Source organism: Mobula birostris, chromosome 11 (genome assembly GCF_030028105.1).
Source record: "Mobula birostris isolate sMobBir1 chromosome 11, sMobBir1.hap1, whole genome shotgun sequence".
NCBI classification, from domain to species: domain Eukaryota; kingdom Metazoa; phylum Chordata; class Chondrichthyes; order Myliobatiformes; family Myliobatidae; genus Mobula; species Mobula birostris.
In genome coordinates, this window is record NC_092380.1 from 44,358,498 (window position 1) to 44,373,326 (window position 14,829).

Here is a 14,829-nt window from a genome sequence, read left to right on the forward strand (position 1 = left end):
TCTTGCTAACTGCTACTCCCCCGTGGTGCCCACTGTATATATTTATTTATTTTGGGGATTTGGGCATTGTTGATAAGACCAGTCTCTATTGCCCATCCTAATTACTCTTTAAAGGTATGATGGGTCACCTATTTGAACAGATGTAGTCTTTCTACAGAACTTTTGCTACTTAGGAAGCTGGGTGAAATCAGATGGCAGGTGCGCCATGGACATCAAAAGAAGAATAGGGATGGCAAAAGACACCTTTACGAGAATGAAGAGTATAATTAACAACACTAAACTAGGCATGACAACCCACCTCAGAGTACTGAAATGTTACGTTTACCCAGTTATGTTATATGGATCAGAATGTTGGACAATATCTAGTAACATGAGGAAACAAATTGAAGCAGCAGAGATGTGGTTTTTGAGGAGGATGCAAAGAATATCATGGACGAAACGAATATCTAACGAGGATGCCATGAACAGAGCAAGCACAAAAAGAGAAATAATGTATGAGATCATGAAAAGGCAACGTAACTTCATTGGACATGTGATTAGGAAAGAGGAGTTAGAATGCACTGTAATTATGGAAAAGATTGAAGGGAAGAAAGCAAGAGGAAGGCAAAGACAAATGATGATGGAGACAGCAGCCAGAGAACTGGAAATGAATACCAATGATTTGATCCACTTGACCTGAAACAGAAGTGTGTGAGCCATGGCAGTCAAAGCTCAATCTGGGCATGACACTTGATGATGATGATGAGTTTTTCTAGCAGATAGATCCATTGTACTCCTGGGTCAAATTCCAGGATTCAATCTAGTGACAATGACAAAACTTTCCATGGCAGGAATACGGATAGGTTAGGAAGCAATAAGCTTTCTTACAAAACTACTTTCATTGTTCAGCTTGGGAATGAGTTTACAAGCATAGAAGGCTTTTGAGTAGCTTATATGAGTGGCATATTTTGTAGATTGTATTCCTGCAGTTACTGCATGCTTTTTTCTGATATGATCCTGACCGCGTTTACATCCCACAGAAGGCAAATGTTAATCAAGCACTCGAGTGCCATGATTAACAAAAAAGAAACAGCCCACTCTGACACCTTTCACACCCTTGCCAGGGATAACTTGAAGAAGCCTCTGCCTAATTACCATCTGCACATCACCTGCAGTATCAGCGGTCCCAACACATGCGAACACTGAACATAGAAATCAACAGCACATTACAGGCCCTTTGCCCACAATGTTGTGTCGACCATGTAACCTACTCTAGAAACTGCCTAATGCATAACCTTCTATTTTTCTAAACTCCATGTACTTACCTATGAGGCTACTGTATCCACTTCCATCACCGCCACTGGCAGTACATTCCACGCACCTACCACTCTCTGTGTTAAAAACTTACCCCGACATCCCCTCGGTACCCATTTCCAAGGCACCTTAAAACTATGCCCCCTCACATTAACCATTTCAGCCCTGGAGAAAAAGCCTTTGGCTAGCCACATGATCAATGCCTCTCATCATCTTATACACCTCTATCAGGTAACCTCTCATCCTCCGTCACTCCGAGGAGAAAAGGCCAAGTTCACACAACCTATTCTCATAAGGTATGCCCTCCAATCCAGGCAACATCCTTGTAAATATTCTCTGCAGTAATTCTATAGTATCCACAACCTTCCTGTAGTGAGGTGACCAGAACAGAACACAGTACTCCAAAAGGAGTCAGAACAAGGTCTTAGATAGCCGCATTATTACCTCATGGCTCTTGAACTCAATCCCATGGTTGAGTTCAACACACCGTAGTTCAACAAGTATCAACCTGCGCAGCAGCTTTGAGTGTCCTATGGACGTGGACCCCAAGATCTCTCAGATCCTCCACACTGCCAAGAGTCTGCCCATTAATATTATATTCTGTCTTCAAATTTGACCCACCAAAATGAACCACTTCACACTTACCTGGGTTGAAGTCCGTCTGCCACTTCTCAGCCTAGTTCTGCATCCTATTGCTATCCCACTGTAACCTCTGACAACCCTCCAAACTACCCACAACACCCCCAACCTTTGAGTCAGCAGCACATTTAGTAACCCACCCTTCTACTTCTTCATCCAGGCTATTTATAAAAATCACAAAGAAGAGGGGTCCCAGAACAGATTCCTGCGGAACACCACTGGTTACTGACATCCATGCAGAATACAAAGCATCTACAACCACCCTTTGCTTTCTGTGGACAAGCCAATTCTGGATCCACAAAGCAAGGTCTCCTTGGATCCCATGTCTCCTTACTTTCTGAAGGAGCCTTGCCTGGGGAACTTATCAAATGCCTTCCACTATATCCACTGCTCTACCTTCATCAATGTGTTTTGTTACTTCCTCAAATAATTCAATCAGGCTCGTAAGGCACAACCTGCCCTTGACAATGCCATGCTGACGATCCCTAATCAGATTACGTCTCTCCAAATGCTCAAAAATCCTGCCTCTCAGGATCTTCTCCAACAACTTGCCCACCACTGAAGTCAGACTCACTGGTCTATAATTTTCTCTACTCCCTTTCTTGAACAAGGGAACAATATTTGCAACCCTCCAATCCTCCAGTCCCTACTGATGATGCAAAGATCATCACAAGAGGCTCAGCAATCTCCTCTCTCGCTTCCCACAGTAGCCTAGTGTATATCTCATCCGGTCCTAGTGGCTTACCCAACTTAATGTTTTTCAAAAGCTCCAGCACAACCTCTGTTTTATGCTCAAGGATTTCAGTTCTCTGTAAGTCATCCCCACAGTTGCCAAGTTCTTTTTCCCCGGTGAATACTGAAGCAATGTATTCATTAAGCACCTCCTCCGACTCCATGCACCTGATTGGTCCTACTCTCATGCAGCTCATCCTCTTGCTCTTCACATACCTGTAGAATTCCTTGGGGGTTTCCTTAATCCTTCTCACCAAGGCCTTCTCATGACCCCTCTGGCTCTCCTAATTCCATTTTTCAACTCCTTCCTGGCACCCTTGTAATTTTCTAGAGCTCTAACAGTACCTGGTTTTTTGAACCTTTTGAAAGCTTTTCTTAATCAGATTTTCTACATTCATGGTTCTTCAACTTTACCATCCTTTCCTTACCTCAATGAAACATACCTATGCAGAACTTCATGTTCCCTGAACATCTGCCACATTTCTGCCATGCATTTCTCTGAGAACATCTGCTCCCAAGTTCCTGCCTAATGGCAGCCTATTTCCCCCTACGCCAATTAAATGTTTTCCCAAATTGTATGCTCCTATCCCTCTCCAGTGTTATGGTAAAGGAGATAAGAATTGTGATCACTACCTCCAAAATGCTCTCCCATCGAGAGATCTGACGCCTGAACAGGTTAATTTCCAAATACTAGGTCAAGTACAGCCTCTCCTCTCATTGGCTTATCTACATATTGTGTCAAGAAACCTTCCTGAACATGCCTAACAAATTCCATCCCATCTAAACCCCTTGCACTAAAAAGATGCCAATCAATATCAGTAAAGTTAAAACGTCCCATCACAACAACCTTATTATTGTACTGTTTCAGAATCTGTCCCCTTATCTGCTCTTCAATATCCATGTTACTATTGGGAGTCTATAAAAAACACCCAGTAGAATTATTGCTCCTTTCCTATTTCTGACTTCCACCCACACTGACTCAGTAGACTATCCCTCCATGACTTCCTCCTTTTCTGCAGCCGTGACACTATCCCTAATTAGAAATGCCACGCACCCACCTCTCCTTTTCTTTTTGAAACATCTAAAGCCTGGCACACTCAGCAGCCAATCCTGCTCCTGAGACATCCACAGTTCAACATATTGATCCATGCTCTAAGTTCATCCACCTTGTTTATGATACTCCTCACATTAAAATATATACATCTCAAACATTTAGGCTGAAAACCTTTGCTCTAACATCTCATAGCCATACTTTATTGATCCCAGAGGAAATTGGTTTTCGTTACAGTTGCACCATAAATAATTAAATGGTAATATGTACTTTGTAAATTATGCCAGGAAATAAGTCCAGGACTAGCCTATTGGCTCAGGGTGTCTGACCCTCCAAGGGAGGAGTTGTAAAGTTTGATGGCCACAGGCAGGAATGACTTCCTATGACTCTCTGTGTCGCATCTCGGTGGAATGAGTCTCTGGCTGAATGTACTCCTGTGCCTAACCAGTACATTATGTAGTGGATGGGAGACATTGTCCAAGATGGCATGCAACTTGGACAGCATCCTCTTTTCAGACACCACCGTCAGAGAGTCCAGTTCCACCCCCACAACATCACTGGCCTTACGAATGCCTATCCTTCCTCACAAATTCCCTACAAGGTGTCTACTTGTGCTCCAACCTCCCCATCCTCTGCCTCTTCACTTCGGTTTGCACCCCACAGCAAATCTAGTTAATAACATTAACAAACCTCCTCACCAGGATATTGGATCTCCTCGGATCCCTCCTTTTTGTACAAGTCACACCCGGCCCAGAAGTCCTCCCAATGATCCAAAAAATCTGAATCCCTGTGCCCGGCTCCAATCCTTCAGTCACGCATTTATTCGCCACCTCATTCTATTCTTATACTCACTGTTGCGTGGCACAGACAACAATCCCGAAATTACTACCTTTGAGGTCCTGCTTCTCAGCTTCCTTCTTAACTCCCTGTATTCTGCTTTCAGGACCTCCACCCTTTTTCTACCTATGACGTTGGTACCAATATGAGCCATGTCCTCTGGCTGCTCACTCTCTCATTTCAGGATATTATGGACGTTCTCAGAATCATCACGAAAGCTGGCACCTAAGGGGCAAACTACCATCCTTGTTTCTTTTTTGTGCCCACAGAATTGCCTATCTGCGCCCCTAACTTTTTAGTCTCCTAATCACAGGGCTATTTACAATGACCAATTAACCTACTAATCAGTATCTTTGGACGGTGGGAGGAAACCCAGACATTCTACAGGGAGGATGTACAAACTCCTTACAGATGACGTTGAGCCACAGGGCCAGAGGCACGGCCGCTGTTGCTTCCCCAAGGTCATCCTCCCCCCAACAGCATTCGAAATGGAATACTTATTGCTAAGGGGGAGCCACAGGGTGCTCTTCACTGACGCCCAGCCTTCTCTCTCCTGATGGTCACCTACTTATCTGTCTCCTGTGGCCACGGAGTGACTACCTGCCTGTAACTCCAGTCTATTACCTCCTCACTCTCCCTAACAAGTCAAAGGTTATCGAGCTGCAGCTCCAGTTCCCTAACTGGGACTCTAAGGAGCTGCTGCTCAATGCAACTGGCGCAGATGTGGCCATCAGGGAGGCCCAGACATCCCACATCTGACACCCTGAACAGAAAACTAGCCTCGCAGTCATACCCACTATTCTTGTTAGAGGGGGTAAAAAATAAAATTAACCTACCTCACCTAAGCCCATCCTTGCCAAAGCCCTACTACTCTGACTATGACTGCTCCACTAGACAGTGTCTCTTTTATTTCGGAGCTTTCTCAGCATCCTTGCATAAGCTACAGCAGCTGCACACTTCTCACCAACCTGTGCACTCACTCTCTCTTTGAATTGATATACTATATCTTCGACTGCTATATTACTTTCAAGAATGCCTATTATTCCATCCCTAGACTACATTTCGGGATATCTGATCATCTGGCAGTCCTCCTCCCTGTATACAGGCAGAGGCTAAACAGCATAGGTATGGAGACTACAGGGTTGCTTTGAGTGGTGGACTGGGCCATGTTCAAGGACTCCAAGGACCTGAATGAATACACTACAGATGACATTAGACTTTATAAAGACACTCGTGGAAGAGTGTATCCCCATAAAATCATTCAATCTTCCCAACCAGATGCCCTGTATAGTCATAGTCATACTTCATTGATCCCGGGGAAATTGGTTTTCATTACAGTTGCACCATAAATAATAAATAGTAATAGAACCATAAATGGTTAAATAGTAATATGTAAACTATGCAAGTAAATTATGAAATATTCCAGGACCAGCCTATTGGCTCAGGGTGTCTGACCCTCCAAGGGAGGAGTTGTAAAGTTTGATGGCCACAGGCAGGAATGACTTCCCATGACGCTCTGTGATTGAACCAAGGGCTAGATCTGCAGTGATCAGGTCTGGCAACCAAGTACAAGAGGTCCAAGTATGACCTCCAGAAAGCCATCTCACATGTGAAGTGGAAATTCTGGACCAAATGTGATTCACAGAATGATGCCTGACAGCTGTGTCAGGGTTTGAATGCAAACCAAGCAACATATGTGACAAGGTTTTTCTCCCATAGGAGCTCAATGCCTTTTATGCTTGCTTTGACCGAGAGAACATGGAGGTACCTTCATAAGCGCCCAAAGTCCCAGATGACCATCCTTCAGGAAGGTGAACCAACAGAAAGCATCTGGGCCAGATAGTGTACTTGGTTGAGTACTGAAGACCTGTGCTGATCAACAGGATGCAGTGTTTACTGACATCTTTAACCTTTTGGTTTCTGCAGTCTGAGGTTCCCACCTACTTCAAGCAGGCTTCAATCATATGGTGCCCAAGAAGAATATGGTAACCTACCTCAATGATCATCTGTGATGAAATGCTTTGAGAGGCTGGTTGTGAAACGTATCAGCTCTTACCTAAAGAACGACTTGGATCTGCTCCAATTTGCCTGTCACAACAGATTAACAGCAGGTGCCATTTCATTGGTTCTTCATTCAGCCTTGGAATATCTGGACAGTGAAGGTGCATACATCATGATGCTCTTCATTGACTAGAGCTCAGCATTCAACACCATCATTCCCTCAAAACTAATCAAGCTCTAAAACATAGGCCTCGATACCTCCTTGTGCAACTGGATGCTCAATTTCTTTACTTACAGATCCCACTCAATTGGCAACAAATCTCCTCCACAATCATCATCAGTACAGGTACACTGCAAAGTTTGGCCCCCTGCCCTACCTGCCGTATATTTATGACTGTGAGGCTAAGTACAGCTGCAATGCCATATAAATTTTCTGACATCATCAGTTGTTGGCCGAATTAAAGGTAGTGACAAATCTGCATACAAGAGCGAGATTGTAAATGTGGATGAATGGTGCTACAACAACCTTTCACTCAAGATCGGAAGAATCAAGGAGCTGATTATTGACTACAGGAAGAAGAAACTGAAGGTCCATGAACCAGTCCTCATTAGGGGTTTGGAGGTGGAGGGAGTCAGTAATTTTAAATTCCTTGGTCTATTATTTCAGAGGATCTGTCCTGGGACCAGCATATAAATGCTAGTACAAAGAAGGAACCAGTCAGTATACTCACCACTGTGCACCTATAGAAGTTTGTCAAGGTTTCAAACTACATGCTTGCCAAAATTCAGCAAGTCATTTAAAACCCTGACAAGCTTCTATACATGCACAGTGGAGAATATTCTGACTGGTTGCATTGCAGCACTGTATAGAACCACCAATGCCTGTTAACGGAAAAGCCTACAAAAAATCCAGTCCATCACAGGAAAAGCCATCCCTACCATTAAGCAAGGATGCAAGGACACCATCCTCTAAGGACAATGTTACATTAAAGCAGTATCCATTATCAAGGACACCCACCATCCAGGCCATGCTCTCTTTTGCTGCTGCCACCGGGAAGGATGTACAGGAGCCTTAGGTCCCACACCACCAGGTTTAGGAAGTTATTACTCTTCAACAATCAGGCTCCTGAATCAAATGGAAAACTTCACTCAACGCTGAACTGATTCCACAACCCACAGATCGTTTTCAAGGAATATATAACTCACGTTCTCAGTATTATTTACTTACTTTTGGTTAATATTTACAGTTTGTCTTCTCTTGCACATTGACTTTTTTAAGTCTTTGCGTGTAGTTTTTTTTTAAATTGATTCTGTTGCTCTTTTGTTCTACACATGAATGGCAGTAAGGAACTGAATCTTGGGTATATCATGATATACACATAGTATAATAAATTTACTTTGAACTTTGTCCTTGATGTCACTGAGCTTTACTGTTGCTGGAACTTCATGCAACCTCATCAAATGGTTCTTGTAAGAGGGTTGAGTTAAACTAAGGCCTGTGACATGCAAAAGTCAGGTAGGAGAGGGTAACCCCTGATTTATTTAGATTTGGTTTGCTTTATGTAGCTTAACAGCATTGCTGCTAACTGGCTTCTCAAGTGCAACAATTACAGTGCGCTTAATCTGATTACGTGTCCCACATTACTGCTATCACCAGGTTTACAGCACAGAGGAAAATACAAATGTTTGGATAGATTGGTCAGGCAGTCATAAGTTTGAAAAGGATGGAGGAATAATCATTTATGATCCAGCAACAGATGTCTCCAGCTGTTGCCTAAGAGAAGGCCCTTACCCAGTTGGGCTTAATACCATGAGAGAACTACTGTTAGTATTAAGGATACTCAGGGTCACTCCTTTCTGATTATAATCTATTGTGCCACTAATTCTGGTGGGTTGTCTTTCTAGTAGGGGATGATGCACTGAAAAGAAAATGCTTGGGACAAAGCCTTCAACATATGAAACTGTGAACGTAACCATGTCCAGTAAGTCAGTTTACATTTTTTTCAATTATATGACATATCTTATTATTATTCTTATATTAACCAAATTCCTAATATCCCTGCGTGATGATCCATTCCTGAAAAGTGAATAACTGCAGTCACTGCAAATATAAAGTGAAAACAGAACATGCTGGAGACACTCACAGGTCTGCTAAAAATACGTAGCATTTTCTTCTTTGAATCTATTCCTAAGAATCTGCTTTCAGGAAGAAAGCTTTTCCTGAAACTTAGATGAAGTCAATGTCATCAAATTCCAAAAAGATCTTGTGTAGCACTGTGCATTCTAGCATTCATACTAAATATTGGAAAAATTAAGAATAGTTATGATTTAAAGCTATACAAGGTAATCAACAAACAGCAAGATGACACATTTATGGTACTTACTATAATTTGATTGGAAAGCATAGGGTATATAAATATTATTATCTTGTGAAGAAGGCCATAAACAACTCCTGTGGCCAGCCGAACAAATTGTATTTGGGTGGACTTGATAATCACCAATTATAATGCCACGCAAGGCATTAACCTTTACTAAGAAAACAGAAAAAAAATTAAGTGGAAATAAAAATGTCAGGCATGGCAAATCTAATGCTGTTACTGAAAAAGTTCTTTCAAGATAATTACTTTCAGGATTTTTTTTTAAATTTTATGTGCATAAATACCATTGTTGCCATTATCTACATGGCATATTTAATTAAAATCAGGACAAAACTACAACTCAATTTATTCACTAGAAAAAAAGCAACCTTCCAAGCTGCATTACTCAAAGGTGGTTTTTTTTCATTGAAGGGCTGCTTCTATTACATGTCTTGATGTCATGAAGCTTAACAAATGAAACTTAAAAGTAAAATTACTTTTTGAAAACCACCATTTTAAATCTTTTTTTAAAAAAGGAGGTAATTTGAATAGTAGTTAAACATAGATGGTACATTGCAAACTGCTACTTGAGTTTTCAAACTTTTATTTACTACATTCAAGTAATAAAGAAGTGATAAAATGCTGGAAACGTTCAACAGGTAAGACAAGATCTATGAAAAGAGAAATAGTTAATATTTCAGATCAAAGTCATTTCAAAACTAGAAAAGTGAAGAAACAAGTTAGTCTTAAGTCACTGAGAAGGTGAGGAATGGATAGATACAGGGAGGAAAATGCATCTCGGATAGGTCAAGGCCAGGATTGCTATGATAATCAATTATAATTCTGGATCCTATTTCCACTCTGATCTATTTGGGCATAGTTTTCTGCACTGTTCTATCAAGGCCCATTGTGCGCTTGAAGAATAGCGCTCCATCTTTCACCTTGGCATACTGCAATTTTCAGGATTTAATATCAATTTTAATGATTCGAATACCATATTTTCTTCTTTTATACAAGAATCAACTAGTTCTGCTGTAAGGTCATCCATCTGTAAAATTATTTCAGTTTTTCCCACTCCATGAATTGGTTTGTCCTTGACAATGTTATGCTACTTCATGGTTTGAAAATTAATTCATCTGCGCAAATGTACTATATCATGTTCTGACAGATGTCTTTTATATAATGGAAAGGCTAAGGAGTGCTAGCTGCTGAATCACTTGTCACAAGTAATGTAGTCTCTGACCTATTCGCATAGCTACAGTATTTATGGGACGTCCAACTGAATTTCTGGTTAAAGGTAAAGCATGATGTTTTTGGTCGAAGGCTGAATAGTAATGTCATTAACTAACAAGGATATCTAGCCAAAGCTTTTCACTTGAAATGGTCAATGTCTGACAGTTCTGTGGCACAAATTATTGTCCTATGCCTGTTACATTGTCCAGATCTAGCTGAAAACAGGCACTGATGCCTTCATTTGATGGAAAGATATTAATGGAACTGGATCTGTAGAATTTGAATATAATCATTACTATTTGCACGTGCACAAAATCTGCACTGAGATCCTCTACTCAAACCCTTTGGGGGAAAAATGCAATTATGAGGAAGTAGGTGAGACACAGAAGGAACACATTGTGAATGAGGGGATAATGTTTTTACAGTTAATTGGTTATCAGTTAACAAGGCCAGAAATCACATACATAGGCTATATTTTATAGACTCCACTGCATGCTTAAATTTACACTAACAATCAGTAGAATACTCATTCATTAATGTATTTTTAAAACCTCACAATTTCCATCAATGCCTATTGTTCCATTTCACAACAGCATCATGAAACATCCTATACAATTTATGAATTACACAAAAATTTTAATGCAAATTCTTACCTAATGGTCTATTAATTTTCATGATTACGTTAACTATATCACTGAAGTTCATTTCTTTAATTCTTGGACTACCTAAAAATTAAAAGTCATACAATTTTAGAAAGTTTTTCTATTACCTTATAAACATTTCTGTTTTTGCTATACTTTCCAAGCAACCCTTTGTTGCCACCAAAATAATAGAACCAATCACAAATGTCAGGTGGTCTGTGGAAATTCCTTCCAATTTGCAGCTTAAAGTTTCTACTAAACTTTCATAAAGATTATACAATAGATGTTATTGTGTTATAAGAAAAACTGGTGAAATTTAAGGTAGTATTTTGACATGGGTGAAAAGGTACAGAAAGGGTACAGGTATGAAGCAAACAAATGTATCGTTGCCTGCAGTTCCTTGAAAAAAAAAGTTGGCAGGGAAGGAAGATTAGCCACAAGATAGGGAGAAGTAGAGGTGGAAGAGCATGGGACCCAAACAATCCTTTTAGATGGAGCAGTGATTCACCTGTACTTCTAATCTAATGCACCATTTTCAGAAACGATTTCATGTTATATTACGTTGGAGAAACCTATTAGGTGACGCTTTTGTAGAAAAACTGTTTTCAGCCTGCTTAGTGTTCTAACGAGGCCCACACAAGCTTCAGCAACAATGGGTCATCTTCCACCAAGGCATTCCGCAGCTTTAAGGACTCAATAATTAATTCAATAAATTTCAGATAAGTTGCTTTCTCTGTGTGTATCAGAACTGGGCAGGTCTGCTACAAGGTTATCTACCTGCACTACCTGTTCAGATTATTTTTCTCTCCACCAACAATGCCTGTACATTTCCTCTTGCTTTTCACTGACATTTCATAAGTATTGCATTATCCTGTGCTCTTCACTCCACTCTTCATAAAAATCATTAACCTAGTAACCAGATGACTTCAACAGTTTATCACTCTCTGGGACACAAGTTGGATGGAGCTGCCGCAACTGCAAAAATACCCCAACCTATCCCTTTTACACCATCTCTGCAACTCTTTCACAGTTCTGACACTGCATTTTCAACCATAAGCTGTTTCTCTAACCACAGATCCTAGCTGACTTGCTTGGTTTTCTAGCTTTTCACTTAAATTTCACACTTTAAATCTACAGCATGGTAGCATAGCGCTTAGTTTACAGTAACAGTGAGCTGGGTTCAATTGCCACTACTGTCTGTAAGATTATACATTCTCCCCGTGACCACGTGTTCCCTCTGGGTGCTCCGGTTTCCTCCTACATTCCAAAAACTTATGGGTTACTAAGTTAATTGGTCACATGGGTATAATTAGGCAGCACAGGCTTGTTGGGCCAGAAGGGCCTGTAACCATGCTGTATCCCTAAATAATAAAAAAATTCCAACACCTGCAGATCTTTGATTTTTTAAGTCTAAATCTCGAAGGCCTTGACTTACAAAAAATCTGCCCATCAAACCACTGTGGAAATATATTCGAAACTTTGAGTTTTTTTATGCATTTAATCTTACAATGTAACAAAGTGAAACCTGTATAATTCCAAAGTGCTTTGTGCTAAGTGTGTATGTGGCTGGAGGCATGTAATGTTCTGATCATTGTTCACTGTGTAACTAAGGGAAGGTTGGTACATTGCGCGGCCTTGAATAAAAGTACTGCAGCTGCTAAGTAGAGGACCTGACTGCCAGAACAGAGAACAGCAAAAGAATAACCTTAAAGCTTGTCTAAAACTGACCTTTGTAAGCTGTTAAAACAGAAGCCACCGCCATCTATCTGAGGAGCGGAGGCAGTATTATTCTTGTAGATCCACTCTGTGTTTTCGATTCTTTATTAGAAGACCTAGTGAAAGGTAATCAACACAATTTGGAGGATCCACCAAGATCGTTTGTCCTAGTGGTTGCAATGTGGGAGAATTCCAGTGACTGGGCTGAAGGAGATTCACACTGTTGCTTAAAGTTGATACAAAGTGGCAGTAAATTGTGAACTGTTTGCATCTTTTAATTGTATGACGTTGGGAAGAAGTTTGAATTAAACTTGTTCCCAGAAGGAAAACAACAATGATTAAGGGAAGTATTTTACTCTGGAATGAATTCACTTTTATGTTTTAAAATGTGTTATTGTGCCAGGGACCCCAAAAAGCAGTTTTATCCCCCTCCTTAGTTATTTGTAAAATGTGTAAAAGTTTTTCACGATGAGAACTGACTGTTTATTTCAAGCTTTGCAGTTACTTGTGAAGGTTCTGAAGGAAGAAAAGTACAAGCATCAATTATTATTCTGTCTTGTCTGTGTTCTTTTTTGATTTGTGTTTCCTTATTAGTTTTCCATGTCATTGATTTTAGAGTCACTGTGCCAAGCAGCACTTTCCACTCTGCTGTAAAACTGTTACACGAGTCATAAAACCCCATGAGGACCTTAATGATACTCCTATTGCTAATGCCGATTTAATTTTCTTTGCTGAAAGCTTGGCTTTACATAATGATACGGGAAAATCATGCAAAGGACATGGATGTAGTCTCCGAGGGTAATAAAGCGGCAGCATATGCTGCAAAAAAGATAGAAATTAGACCCACCCTGGTTGTACCAGAAACAAGCAGTTGGCCCTGATGACACCTCCCACTTTGGAGGATGTACAAACATACCAGTCCACTACTCCATAGGCCACAAGAACAAAGTGAGAAAAGCTGGTTTGTAAGCAGCACGATAGTATGCAGCTTTACCCCAAAGGACACATTGTGGACCCGGGTAAATTAGTACTGTGGATTGCCCAATGTGTTCACAAATGTAGGCAAGTGGGGAATGATTGTTGAAACATACCAAACCTGGTATTTCCCGAGTACCTCAAGTTGCAGAACAAATCTGTTAACACTGTATGACGTGTGCCTTGCAGGATCAAGGAAAACAGGTACAAGTAACAGGGCTCATACCCTGTTAAGATGCCACTTTTGGACACTTACAGATGGACTTTATTGAATTACCTCGATGTAAAAGGTATAAGTATGTATTAGTCATTACTGATGTGTTCTCACAAAACATTTCCTTGTAGAAAGAATGATGCAGTTACAGGAGCGAAATATCTATTAAAGCACGGGTCCCCAACTTTTTTCACACTGCGGACCGGTTTCATATTGACAATATTCTTGCGGACCGGCCAACTGGGGGGGGGGGGCGCTGCCAACGGACAAGAGTAGCAGTCAAATACGCTGGGTTTACCCCGATAAAGACTACAATGACCATGAAGCCTTGTGCGGGCACCAGTGTGCATGCGTGTATGATTTTTCTTCCACAAATCGTTTTTGGCGATTCTTTTCCGGGGGGAGGGGGGGTGTTAATCACGACCGAATACAGATGATAATTAGCTAATTCACTCAATTTCGTTTCCAAAAGGGTTTATCTAACGAATTTAATATTAAACACACAGCGCATATTTTCCCTGCATTAATATAGCGATAAGTCAATTATCAGGGGAGGACAGGGGAGCTTGAAGTAAATGTTGAACGAACTTCCAGTAGAAGTGGTAGAGGCAGGTTCGATATTATCATTTAAAGAAAAATTGGATAGGTATATGGACAGAAAAGGAATGGAGGGTTATGGGCTGAGTGCAGGTCGGTGGGACTAGGTGAGAGTAGCGTTCGGCACGGACTAGAAGGGCAGAGGTAGCCTGTTTCTGTGCTGTAATTGTTATATAGTTATATAAGTCAATATATTTTAAGTATTTTAAGTATCATTTGGATATTAAGCACGCAGCACATATTTTCCCCGTATGAAGATATAAAATCATTGCAACACACCAATATCGCTGAAACAGTGGGAGCCCTGGGATTATTTTCCTGCAACAAGACGGTCCTATCGAAGGGTGACAAGAGACAGCGATACTCGAATGGGGTTCCTTATATCCAGCCTATTCTGCAATTTAGTTTTCGTTGCATTCATTGCAGAGATACGTTGGAAATGGAAGCAAAGTTTTCAGCGCTTCCGTGGCTGTCTCAGGATATTCAGCCTTGAATTTGATCCGGAATGCCGGCAGAGACGTTATGTCAAGCATACTTTTCAGC

General features: G+C 40.9%; 1 protein-coding gene across 3 annotated transcripts in view; it reads right to left on the minus strand.

Moving 5' to 3' along the window:
* The window catches only part of LOC140205051 (hatching enzyme 1.2-like), a 109,922-nt gene that overhangs the window by 82,931 nt on the left and 12,162 nt on the right, over window positions 1–14,829 (minus strand). For all 3 annotated transcript variants that reach the window (XM_072272169.1, XM_072272168.1, XM_072272170.1), the window contains exons 4-5: window positions 10,797–10,868; window positions 8,938–9,084 (exon numbers count right to left, since the gene is read on the minus strand). In XM_072272169.1, the coding sequence (XP_072128270.1) occupies window positions 8,938–9,084; window positions 10,797–10,868 (219 nt within the window). The remainder of the gene's footprint in view (window positions 1–8,937; window positions 9,085–10,796; window positions 10,869–14,829) is intronic.